The sequence below is a fragment of the Lampris incognitus genome, chromosome 3 (assembly GCF_029633865.1).
Source record: "Lampris incognitus isolate fLamInc1 chromosome 3, fLamInc1.hap2, whole genome shotgun sequence".
NCBI lineage: Eukaryota > Metazoa > Chordata > Actinopteri > Lampriformes > Lampridae > Lampris > Lampris incognitus.
In genome coordinates this window covers 30,338,229-30,350,956 of record NC_079213.1, presented here as the reverse complement: position 1 = coordinate 30,350,956, position 12,728 = coordinate 30,338,229, and the positions used below count along the sequence as shown (strand labels likewise).

The window sequence follows — 12,728 nt, the reverse complement described above, 5'->3', positions numbered from 1 at the left end:
CAAGTAGGAATTCCGACTGTGAGTGGCGTTCCATTGTACTTTTTCTAGTACACAGTAAAAAACTGGGTGTTAATTTAACTCTGAGAGTGTACAAATGGATCCTTTCGGGTCCATTTGTACACTCTCGGAGTTAAATTAACACTCGGGAAGTTAACACTCAGGATTTTACTGTGTAGGAAGTCGGAAAATCTCGATATCCGAGTTGTCCGGAGCGCAGCATAAGTAGTGCGCATGTTGTCGGTTAGGCCTGGGCTGATTTCAGCGAGCCATTTGCCATAAACTGCCTCTACATGGAACAGAGAGCTGCACTTGAAAAAACAAAATATGCTGGTTAGCTGCCTCTGTGGCCGTGGCCCCATTCCTGAGGAGATAAGACTCTGGCTTCGCTCACCACCAGCTTTGTCACTTTTGTCCTTCAGAGTGCACCTATTCCGGGGTGAATTCCGGTGAAAACCTGATACGACCCGAATCGATGCAAATGCCAGCATGGCTAACCTCAACGGACATGGCTCTTCCTCCTCTTCCTCTACCCCGGTCCAGATCAGGAATAAAGGAGGGATGAGTTAGAATTCTGAACATGGTCAGCTGCTGCTGAAGAGAAGGGCAACATGCCAACCAAGCCCACAGCTGATGCACAACGGGCTATTAAGGTTGAGTAGGCATCGCGTAAGCATAAAACGATGACGGATCTGGTACCAGCAGCTAGGAGGAAGGATCTGGTACCAGCAGCTAGGAGGAAGGATCTGGTACCAGCAGCTAGGAGGAAGTATCTGGTACCAGCAGCTAGGAGGAAGTAGTTTCAGAATATCTGCAACAATCCTGCAGGTGTCAATGTCACACTTTTATTTGGTTTTTAATCTCTTCATTTTGCAAGTGTAATGGCATTTAGGCTCTTTGGCAGAAAGTGTAGCAAAAAGGACTTGTCAGGCCGCCCGGGAGGCGTAGCAGTCTATTCCGTTGCCTACCAACACGGGGATCGCCGGTTCGAGTCCGTTACCTCCGGCTTGGTCGGGCGTCCCTACAGACACAATTGGCCGTGTCTGCGGGTGGGTTTTAATCCTCTTTTAGGGAAGTCCGGGTAGCGTAGCAGTCTATTCTGTTGCCTACCAACACGAGGATTGCTGGTTCGAATCCCTGTTTTACCTCCGGCTTGGTCGGGCATCCCTACAGACACAATCGGCCGTGTCTGCGGGTGGGAAGCCGGATGTGGGTACATGTCCTGGTCGCTGCACTAGCGCCGCCTCCAGTCGGTCGGGGCGCCTGTTCAGGGGGGAAGGGGAACTGGGGGGAATAGTGTGATCCTCCCAGGTGCTACGTTCCCCCTGGTGAAACTCCTCACTGTCAGGTGAAAAGAAGTGGCTGGCGACTCCACATGTAAGGGAGGAGGCATGTGGTAGTCTGCAGCCCTCCCCGGATTGGCAAGTCAGATCGGAATTCGGACCGGAAGTGCTATATCAATGAAATCATTAATATTATTATTAATATTATCGGCAGAGGGGGTGGAGCAGCGACTTGGAAGAGATGGGTAATTAGCTGGATAAAATTGGGAAGAAAAAAAGTGGGGGGAGGGGGAGTCAAAGACTTGTCGGTAAAAATTGAGCCCAAAGAAATCAATTCTTTCTTTGCATTTTCTTTCTCCAGTTGACTTGACCGGTTGCACGGTGCACCTTCATCGGGAGGGTTAACAGTTAAACTGCAGCAGCTACACGAGTCTCGATTTGGGCCATGCTGGCCTGCTCTCCCCAATTCATAATGTGTGTTACATTCTGCGAGTAGGCAGCCGAATCCAGCTGAACCAGTCTCTCTCTCTCTCACACACACACACACACACACACACACACATACAGATTATAATGGTAGTATTGTGTGGAGGGCAGGGCAGATGAGGCCAAAGTTTGTTCCCATCAAGGCCATTTTTCTAGGCTGGCACACACACACACACACACACACACACACACACACACACACACACACACACACACACACACACACACACACACACACACACACACACACAGCCTTGATTCTTTTGTTTGTAGACTGAGGTGCCTTTGTTTCTTGACTTTTTTGTTTTCCCTTCCTTTTTTCTCACAAGAGCTGTGACAGAAGCACTGCCTCCCTCCCTCCCTCCTTTCTTCTGTATTTCTTTTCCATCGAGCCGAGAAGTGAAGTGGGCAGTCGGGCACCAGAGGGCTGGTTTGAAATGACAAACATTTTAATAACTGCTGGAGAGAAAGCACCGGAGAGACGTGCGAGCGTGTTTCATGCCCGTTTTTTCCCCCCTCGGCGTCGGCCCTGCAGGCATTACGGCACGCCATCCGTCCGTAGTTCTTACGTTTGCAGAAATCGTGCAGAGGCAACATGACTCGTAACTGCGAAAACCACATCAGTGAACATGAAATGCCGGCCGGAGCTTGGTCGTGTCCATAAAGTGTTGTCTTTTGTGGCTGGTGTCATGTCAGTCACCCTGCTTGATGAGGTTTTGCTTGATGGTACTTGGAACACTGAAAACCACACTCGGAGACGACAAAAGCAACACCAAGCCTAGCCTCTTGTGTTGTTGACTGTGGGACTAGTCGCGTTTTAATTTGTGGGCCTTTTCAACCCTTTCAGCGATTTGGTGGTTTGTCCTCGGCAGAATATGCTACGCTGAGCAGAACTACTACTACTACTTTCGGCTGCTCGCATTAGGGGGCGCCACAGCGGATCCTTTGTTTCCATCTCTTCCTGTCCTCTGCATCTTCTTCTGTCACACCAGTCACCTGCGTGTCCTCCCTCCATAAACCTCCTCTTTGGCCTTCCTCTTCTCCTCTTCCCTGGCAGCTCCATATTCAGCATCCTTCCCCCAGTATACCCAGCATCTCTCCTTCACACATGTCCAAGCCATCTCAATCTGGCCTCTCTTGCTTTGTCTCCAAACCGTCCGACCCGAGCTGTCCCTCTACTATACTCATTCCTCATCCTGTCCTTCTTCCTTCGTCACTCCCAGTGAAATGCTGAGCTGAAACTAAAAGGCTTTATTTCCCAACCGGCTTCCTCTCGCTCTCATGTTAGTTAGCATTTGAAGGAGACAGGCGTAGGATAATTACTTTGCAAATACTCTGTCATTTTCTGCTCTGAGTCCGTTTTTAAACATGCTGTGTGTTTTTATCATGTGTGTGTAGGTGTGTACATCCTGATCGCGGCGGGTGCTCTGATGATGGTTGTGGGCTTCCTGGGATGCTGCGGAGCCATCAAGGAGTCACCATGCATGCTGGGATTGGTGAGTCAGTCAATCAGACATTCTCACTGTCTGATTGGTACTTTAAAGATGCTTTTAGGGGGCGTCCGGGTGGCGTGGCGGTCTATTCCGTTGCCTACCAACATGGGGATCAGCGGTTCGAATCCCCGTGTTACCTCCGGCTTGGTCGGGCATTCCTACAGACACAATTGGCAGCGTCTGCGGGTGGGAAGCCCGGATGTGGGTATGTCCTGGTCACTGCACCAGCACCTCCTCTGGTTGGTGGGGGCACTTATTTTGGAGGTAGGGGGAACTGGGGGGGATAGCATGATCCTCCCATGTGCTACGTCCCCCTGGTGAAACTTCTCACTGTCAGGTGAAAAGAAATGGCTGGCGATTCCACATATATCGGAGAAGGAATGTGGTAGTCTGCAACCCTTCCCAGATCGGCAGAGAGGCTGACGCAGCGACCGGGACGGCTCGGAAGAGTGGGGTAATTGGCCAAATACAATTGGGGAGAAAAGGGGGGGGAATCCCCCCCAAAAAAGATGGTAGATGGTGCAAAACATCACAGCCAGCTGCTCTTAACCATGAAATGAATCAACCAGGTTAATCCACTTGAAATATACAATCCCTTAATGCAGTTACTGTTTTTGTTTTGGTTGGTTTTGAATTTCTCCCAAGTCGGCTTTTCCAATTCCCTGTTCTCCTACAGTCCCACCACTGCACAGCCCCTACCGTGATTGGGAAGGGCGTTGGACTACTTACTACGTGCCATCCTCGTGTCCACACCGCAGCCTTACAGGCACCCAACCACCTGTAGGAGTTTCTAATTGCAGTGGTGTGACATGTTGCCCCTACCGGCTCCCCACCCAGTGGCACCGGCATTTATGTTCCCTACGACGCCCATGCCAGAGGCACCCACTCTCACAGCAGATAGCATGACCAGTTTGTCTTTTGTCTTTCCCGTCTAGTTCTTTTTCTTCCTGCTTCTCATCTTTGCTGTTGAGGTGGCCGCTGGGATCTGGGGCCTCTCCAACAGAGACCGAGTAAGGAAAACACACACACATGGTTATAATTCTGGTTGGTATGCAATGGGTTCATAATTAACTTGACTGTTTCGGTCTCTGTCTTCATTTAACCATACCCTCCCCTCTCTGTTTTCCTCTTCCCATCACTCCCTGACTCCCGCTCCTCTTATCTCGCTTGGTTGATTTCTCTTTCCAGGTAGTGGAGGAGGTGACAGAGTTCTATAAGCAGACATACAACAACTACAAAAACACCAAACAGGAGGCTCTGAAGGAGACCCTGCGTCTCATCCACTTTGGGGTGAGAGAACACACACAGGCACACACTCATCTAATTCAAAATGTTCCTGGATAATCAGTTTGTTTGCTGATGATGATCAAGCATTCTTTCAAAATCAAGTCTGACACTCCCATACCAAATGTCTTCTAAGTTTGATTTGAACTTTTAGCAACTTGCTGGTGTTGAACAAATGTTGCTTGAATAAATGAAAGATGCTATTTAACACACACCACCATCGGCTCCTTTTAACCTGCCAAATCTGGTGTCCTCTCTAAGTGGAATTAAAGCTGTGTTGTCCTTGTTTCCTTGACCCAGTTGAACTGCTGCGGACCCACGGGGACGGTGATTGATGCTGCCAAAGACATCTGCCCAAAGAAGGAGGGATTGGAGGTCCTCATCACAACGGTAATAAAGATGACAGGTCACATTACATGGCAGTGTTTTTAAAAAAAAAAAAGAAATTGTATAAAATGGAAACATTTGTCACAACCAAAAGAATTAAAGGGAAAATATTTGAGGTATTTGGTTGTCATGGCAGCATCAGCGACATTTGAGGCCTTCATGCTTCAGCTTTCCAACTGGAACCAAACTATTACAGTTAAACATGGTATGTAGTAACACAGATGTCATTTGTCCTAGGACCGAACTGTTCTGGACAGAGACCTCAGATGTTGTTCCTGGAATCTGCTGGAGCCACTCTCCCAGTTTGGGGGTCACAGCCCCTAGTGCTCCTATTACCACTGGGACTACTGTGAATTTCACCTTCCACACCCGATCTAGTTCTTCCTTCAGCCCTTGGTAGTTCTCTAGCTTCTCATGCTCTTTCTTCCTGATGCTGCCGTTGCTCGGGATTGCTACATCGATCACTACTACTGTCTTCTTTTCCTTGTCAACCATCACAATGTCTGGTTGGTTAGCCAGTCACCTGCTAATCAGTCTGGAACTTGAAGTCCCATGGGATCTTAGCTCTGCCATTCTCAACCACCTTTGGCGGTGTCTCCCATTTGACTTGGGGACTTCAAGTCTGGTTTCAGTACAGATATTCCTGTACACTATCCCAGCTACTTGGTTATGCCTTTCAGTGTACATTTACCCAGCTAGCATTTTATACCCTGCTACTAAGTGTTGGACTGTCTCAGGGGCATCTTTGCGCAGCCTGCCTCTTGGGTCTTGTCTGGTGTAGTAGACCCCTGCTTCATCCGATCTGGTGCCGAGTGCCTGTTCTTGTGCTGCTATGATCAGAACGTCTGTGCTGTCCTTCAGTCCAGCCTTTTCTAGCCACTGCTAGGATTTCTCTATCAGCTACGTCTTCTCTGTTGATGGTAAATCCCATGGAGGGGCATGGTCATCCGTGATACCTCCTGTTCTTCCCCACTATGTCTTCTGCTGCCTGGGGTACTCTCTCAGTAGTTCGTCCTGGAGGGCCCTCTTTGTCATGTACTCCTAGATGTTCTTTGTTTCATCCTCAAAATAATGAAACAAGGAACATCCATGAGTACATCAGAAAGAGGGCCCCCCAGGATCTACAACGACGACATTGGGATGTCATTCGCACTGGACAAGTGCGGTCGAATGGTGGCAAAAAAAGGAAAGGTGATGAGGACTGAAGGGGTTGAATTACCAGATGGCAGGATAACAGACATACAGGACACTTAACAAGTACCTGAGTGTTCCACAGGTAAATGGAAACCATGAGGAGGTCAGCTCCAGCCAAATACCTCCAGAGAGTGAGGCAGGTCCTGAGGAACCAGCTCAATGGGAAGAATAAGATCCAAACCATCAACACATATGCCCTACCAGTCATCAGATACCCAGCTGGAATAATAAGCAGACCAAATGAGGATATAAAGGCCACAGATATCAGGACATGGAAATTCCTCACAATGCCTAGAGGGTTCCACCCAAAGCCCAGCAGCCTGAGACTGTACGATAAGTAAAAAGATGGAGGCCAAAGGTTAGTGAGTGTCAGAGCCACTATCGAGGATGAAACAATGAGATATATATATATATATATATATATATATATATATATATATATACACACACACACTACCGTTCAAAAGTTTGGGATCACCCAAACAATTTTGTGTTTTCCATGAAAAGTCACACTTATTCACCACCATATGTTGTGAAATTAATAGAAAATAGAGTCAAGACATTGACAAGGTTAGAAATAATGATTTGTATTTGAAATAAGATTTTTTTTACATCAAACTTTGCTTTCGTCAAAGAATCCTCCATTTGCAGCAATTACAGCATTGCAGACCTTTGGCATTCTAGCTGTTAATTTGTTGAGGTAATCTGGAGAAATTGCACCCCACGCTTCCAGAAGCAGCTCCCACAAGTTGGATTGGTTGGATGGGCACTTCTTGCGTACCATACGGTCAAGCTGCTCCCACAACAGCTCAATGGGGTTCAGATCTGGTGACTGCGCTGGCCACTCCATTACCGATAGAATACCAGCTGCCTGCTTCTGCTCTAAATAGTTCTTGCACAATTTGGAGGTGTGTTTAGGGTCATTGTCCTGTTGTAGGATGAAATTGGCTCCAATCAAGCGCTGTCCACTGGGTATGGCATGGCGTTGCAAAATGGAGTGATAGCCTTCCTTATTCAGAATCCCTTTTACCCTGTACAAATCTCCCACCTTACCAGCACCAAAGCAACCCCAGACCATCACATTACCTCCACCATGCTTAACAGATGGCGTCAGGCATTCTTCCAGCATCTTTTCATTTGTTCTGCGTCTCACAAACGTTCTTCTTTGTGATCCAAACACCTCAAACTTGGATTCATCCGTCCACAACACTTTTTTCCAGTCTTCCTCTGTCCAATGTCTGTGTTCTTTTGCCCATCTTAATCTTTTTCTTTTATTGGTCAGTCTCAGATATGGCTTTTTCTTTGCCACTCTGCCCTGAAGCCCAGAATCCCGCAGCCGCCTCTTCACTGTAGATGTTGACACTGGTGTTTTGCGGGTACTATTTAATGAAGATGCCAGTTGGGGACCTGTGAGGCGTCTGTTTCTCAAACTAGAGACTCTAATGTACTTATCTTCTTGCTCAGTTGTGCAACGCGGCCTCCCACTTCTTTTTCTACTCTGGTTAGAGCCTGTTTGTGCTGTCCTCTGAAGGGAGTAGTACACACCGGTGTAGGAAATCTTCAATTTCTTAGCAATTTCTCGCATGGAATAGCCTTCATTTCTAAGAACAAGAATAGACTGTCGAGTTTCAGATGAAAGTTCTCTTTTTCTGGCCATTTTGAGCGTTTAATTGACCCCACAAATGTGATGCTCCAGAAACTCAATCTGCTCAAAGGAAGGTCAGTTTTGTAGCTTCTGTAACGAGCTAAACTGTTTTCGGATGTGTGAACATGATTGCACAAGGGTTTTCTAATCATCAATTAGCCTTCTGAGCCAATGAGCAAACACATTGTACCATTAGAACACTGGAGTGATAGTTGCTTGAAATGGGCCTCTATACACCTATGTAGATATTGCACCAAAAACCAGACATTTGCAGCTAGAATAGTCATTTACCACATTAGCAATGTATAGAGTGTATTTCTTTAAAGTTAAGACTAGTTTAAAGTTATCTTCATTGAACAGTACAGTGCTTTTCCTTCAAAAATATGGACATTTCAATGTGATCCCAAACTTTTGAACGGTAGTGTATATATATATATATATATATATATATATATATATATATATATGTATATATATGTATATGTATGTATGTATTACACCAGATTGAATGTGGAAGGCTAAATCCACAGTAGTCCCAGTGGTAATAGGAGCACTTGGGGCTGTGACCCCACCCCCCAAACTGGGAGAGTGGCTCCAGCAGATTCCAGAAACAAATCTGAGGTCTTTGTCCAGAAGAGTGCAGTACTAGGAACAGCTAAGATATTGCATAGAACCCTCAAATTCCCAGGCTTCTGGTAGAGGACCCAAGCTTTAGGAAGACACACACCAACCGAAAAAGGGTTGGAGGGAGATTGTGTGGGTGTGTGTGTATACATACATGTGTACCTGGCACAACATAAAAGAAGAGTAGCAAAAGAGAGAGGTCATCCTGCCTGCTCATGTCAAGTTGTCAGTGAGAAACTGTAAGCTGAAAGTACTTGTACCAGGAAGACCTTGATACAGTAATTAGAGGGGAGAAGCTTCTAGTTTCGACCATTAATAATACAAACGACAGGTGTTTGCCTTCAACACAACTGACTTGGCACTCGAGCAGAGAGCTCTTCCTGGTGGAGATGGACCAATTGGGAGTCTGCCATCCTTCTAGGAGGAACATGGTGTCCATGTAGAAAAGAAAATGGCAGGAAGAATTGTGTTGCTGCATCCAAAGCCTTCATATATCAGATGTATTTGTCCACTCTGTTATCTGAAGAACAAACTGACTAAACGGAAGTCAGCGTTGTCTCGTTCGTTCTGTGTTCTGCTCCTCGATTCTAAATGTGGAAACTGACGTAAAAGAAAAGTCACAACACTTGAAATTATTTTTTTCATTGCAGAGACTTTGGTGCTACAACAAAAATGAAACTCTATTGTATAAACGCGTGATAAACTCTTGTATAAACACGTGATAAAGCTGCAAAAGCAGCTTTATCACGTGTTTATAGATAAGACGATAACGATATGATATCAGCGGATTTGAATTCCTCGTATGCATAAGCACACTTAGCCAATAAAGTTGATTCTGATTCTGACATCCGGCTACCAGCTGCAATGAGGAGATTTGGATTTTCTTTGACACCCTTGTGGACAAAAGCGGTAATGTTTCCTAGAGGAACAACTTAATTTCTCATATGCATTGCCTCCTGCCACAAAGATAATAATAACTTTATTTATATAGCACTTTTCTAAAACAATGTTACAAAGTAATTTACAAAAAATAAAACCAGAAGACAAAAATAAGAGTAAAAATAAAAACAGTATTAATAAATAAAAACAAATATCAAATATTTGTAAAAGCTTTCATTAAAAGAACAGTTTTGAAAGGAGATTTAAAAGAAGCTAGAGACTTGGTTTGTCTTAGTTCAACACGCTCTTCAGCACCCTCTTGCAGCAAGTTTGTTTTTTTTGTTTTTTTTTTTTTGGGGGGTTTTTTTTTTTTTTTTTTTGAAGAAAATGGTGAGATGTGGCGGTGTATTGTTAAAGCAGCTGTTTTCAAGACAAACAGCCATGAGGTAATATATCTCTAACTGTGGCTATGAATCCAGTCTGTGTGCCACAAATCATCTGGTCAGATTTATCCGACCCGGAAACGAACACGTAGAATCATTTTATATTTGAATATATTGGTCATTTGAATATATCGGTCATATAAAATTAAAATTGAATTGAGACTAATGAATAATCAGTGAAAATTTCCTTGTAGCAGCTTTAAAGATATACTACTTACTAGGGTGTCCGGGTAGTGTAGTGGTCTATTCCGTTGCCTACCAACATGGGGATCGCCGGTTTGAATCCCCGTATTAACTCCAGCCTGGTTGGGCGTCCCTACAAACACAATTGGCCGTGTCTGTGGGTGGGAAGCCAGATGCAGATATGTGCCCTGGTAGCTGCACTAGCGCCTCCTCTGGTCGGTCAGGGCGCTTGTTCTGGGGGAGAGGGAACTGGGGGGGAATAGCGTGATCCTCCCACGTGCTACGTCCCCCTGGTGAAACTCCTCACTGTCAGGTGAAAAGAAGCGGATGGCAACTCCACACGTAACGGAGGAGGCATGTGGTAGTCTGCAGTCCTCCCCGGATCAACAGAAGGGGTGGAGCAGCGACCAGGATGGCTCAGAAGAGTGAGGTTGGCCAGATACAATTGGGGAGAAAAAGGGGGAAAATCCAAAAAAAAAAAAAAAAAAAACATGTGACGTGGCTCCCTGTCCCTCCTCTACCTCCTCAGAGCTGTCCTGTTGCCATCGATGAAGTGTTCAACAGCAAACTGCACATCATCGGAGGAGTGGGCATCGGCATCGGAGTCATCATGGTAGGTCTTCTTACTGATCATTTGACAGAAGGCTCTCTTGTGATGTCATCTCTCATTAGTAGGACTGGTGATCGTTTCTCACACATTGTGAAAGATGAAAAACAAAGGCCATATGTTAGATGTGCTTCTGCAGTAGATCTATTCTGGCAACAAGTGATCATTCGAACATGGAAATGTGAGTTGGCTAAAAACCACTGTCAGTGTGTCATGTGGTGCTCATATTTGTTGCAATAAGAGTATTGGAGATGCCACATTTTGAAATCTTGAGAGAGGTTTATAATAGAACATTTACTGGTGCATCCAGTTAGCGTAGTGGTCTATTCTGTTGCCTACCAACACGGGGGTCACCAGTTCGAATCCCCGCATTACCTCCGGCTTGGTTGGGCGTCCCTACAAACACAATTGGCCATGTCTGCGGGTGGGAAGCCGGATGTGGGTATGTGTCCTGGTCACTGCACTAGCGTCTCCTCTGGTCAGTTGGGGCACCTGTTGGGGGGGGGGGGGGGAATAGCGTGATCTTCCCACATGCTGCGTCCCCCTGGCAAAACTCCTCACTGTCAGGTGAAAAGAAGCGGCTGGCAACTCCACATGTATCAGAGGAGATGTGGTAGTCTGCAGCCCTCCCCGGATCGGCAGAAGGGGTGGAGCAGCGACCGGGACAGCTCAGAGAAACGGGGTGATTGGCCAGGTACAATTGGGGAGAAAATACAAAAAAAAAAAAGAAAGAACATTTACAAAATATTATGGCCCTATGAGCATCTCTAAAGGGATAAGGCTTTAAGATTAAAGTCATAGTATACTTGCTTTGCACTATATATACTAAAGCCTACTGTAGGAGATGCATACGAATTAAGGTAAACCTCCAGTGTCCAGTAATGTAACTGAATGGACACATAAGCTGAGAAACCGCGGTTTGAATAGAAGGCCGAAACAGAGAAAGAAAGATGCGTTTTCAAATGACGTGGCATCAGATGACAAACTGGAGGCTTTTTAAATTTAGCAGTGAGTTTGCACCAATTCAGATAAGAGTAAACTTGTCTCCTCCTCTATTTTTTCCTCCTCTAGATCTTTGGAATGATCTTCAGCATGCTCCTTTGCTGTGCCATTAAGAGGTCCAGGGACTTTGTCTGAATACACATCACAATAACACAAACTGAAGAAATCCACCATGTGCCATTAACCCACCTGTCCATATCACTGAGTTCCCTGCTTTACCATTCCCTGTGTAGTTTACAATAGTATTTCAGTTGTAATCCAGTACTTTGTAATAATAATCTAGTAGTTCAGTCCTCGGCTCCATACTAGATGGACAAAGTAACCTGTGATGGTATGGAGCCTGCGTGGTGCTTGTGTATTTTCCAGTCGGGGTCATACATAGGATCTTACCATGAGGCTAGTGTTTTGTTTTTTGTAAAGGTTGTTTTTGTTCCTCCGTGTAAATTAAATAAAAGGATCTTTGTGTTAGGATTTTAGGGAACCCGAGTCTTACCCATATAAATGTCTCTACATTATTAAGGATTATACGCGCTCCACCTGCATATTTTCAGCCCGGTACCCAAATTTTAATGATTATTCCTGCCTATGGACCCATTTTGAAGAATACGTCCTCATGCAAAACTACTATTTATATGGCACATTAAGGTACCGATCGATAATGGCTTCGCTGCTGTCTAGAGTAACGTTGAGGAAATGTATGTTCAGCCCTGTATTATTCATTTTACACCGGTCTGTTTTGGGACGACTGGAAAACACTCGGCAGTGTCTTTCACTTTGTTGAATTTGGCTGCGTAAAAGCCAGATGCTTTTAGGGCTACCTGTGATGTATAATCCAGTAGGCTTTTTTTCTAAGCAAATAAATTGTGTTTTTTTTTGGTTTTGTTTTGCTTTTTGTTTTTTTTACTGTATGATTCTTTTTACTTTGCCCATTCCTAAAGCGACGTGTAACTGTCTTAATTTAAAAGTTTGAAGAGACGCTTCATTTTTATAAATACAGAGTGAAAGATCTTTATGCAAATACGTTGGTTTTTAAGATGCCAAATAAAAAATGACTAATAAAGATTGGACTTGGTTGTTATTTTGAGTATTTAACTCGAAGCCTTGAGCCAGGTTGCTGTATTAAAAAGATGGAAGATCCGTGCAAACATCAGTTTGTTCTTTACCATTCATGTCTGTCTACAAATCTCACCGTGACTCTGACATTCACACTATGCTGATGAT

General features: G+C 45.1%; 1 protein-coding gene across 2 annotated transcripts in view; it reads left to right on the top strand.

Annotated features, from left to right (window-relative positions):
* LOC130109993 (CD9 antigen-like) overlaps positions 1–11,999 on the top strand; it is a 39,235-nt gene extending 27,236 nt beyond the window's left edge. For both annotated transcript variants that reach the window (XM_056276953.1, XM_056276954.1), the window contains exons 3-8: positions 3,165–3,262; positions 4,195–4,269; positions 4,448–4,549; positions 4,844–4,933; positions 10,428–10,511; positions 11,577–11,999. In XM_056276953.1, coding sequence (XP_056132928.1) covers positions 3,165–3,262; positions 4,195–4,269; positions 4,448–4,549; positions 4,844–4,933; positions 10,428–10,511; positions 11,577–11,642 — 515 coding nt within the window. In that variant the 3' untranslated portion in view covers positions 11,643–11,999. The remainder of the gene's footprint in view (positions 1–3,164; positions 3,263–4,194; positions 4,270–4,447; positions 4,550–4,843; positions 4,934–10,427; positions 10,512–11,576) is intronic.
* Positions 12,000–12,728: the final 729 nt, after the last annotated feature.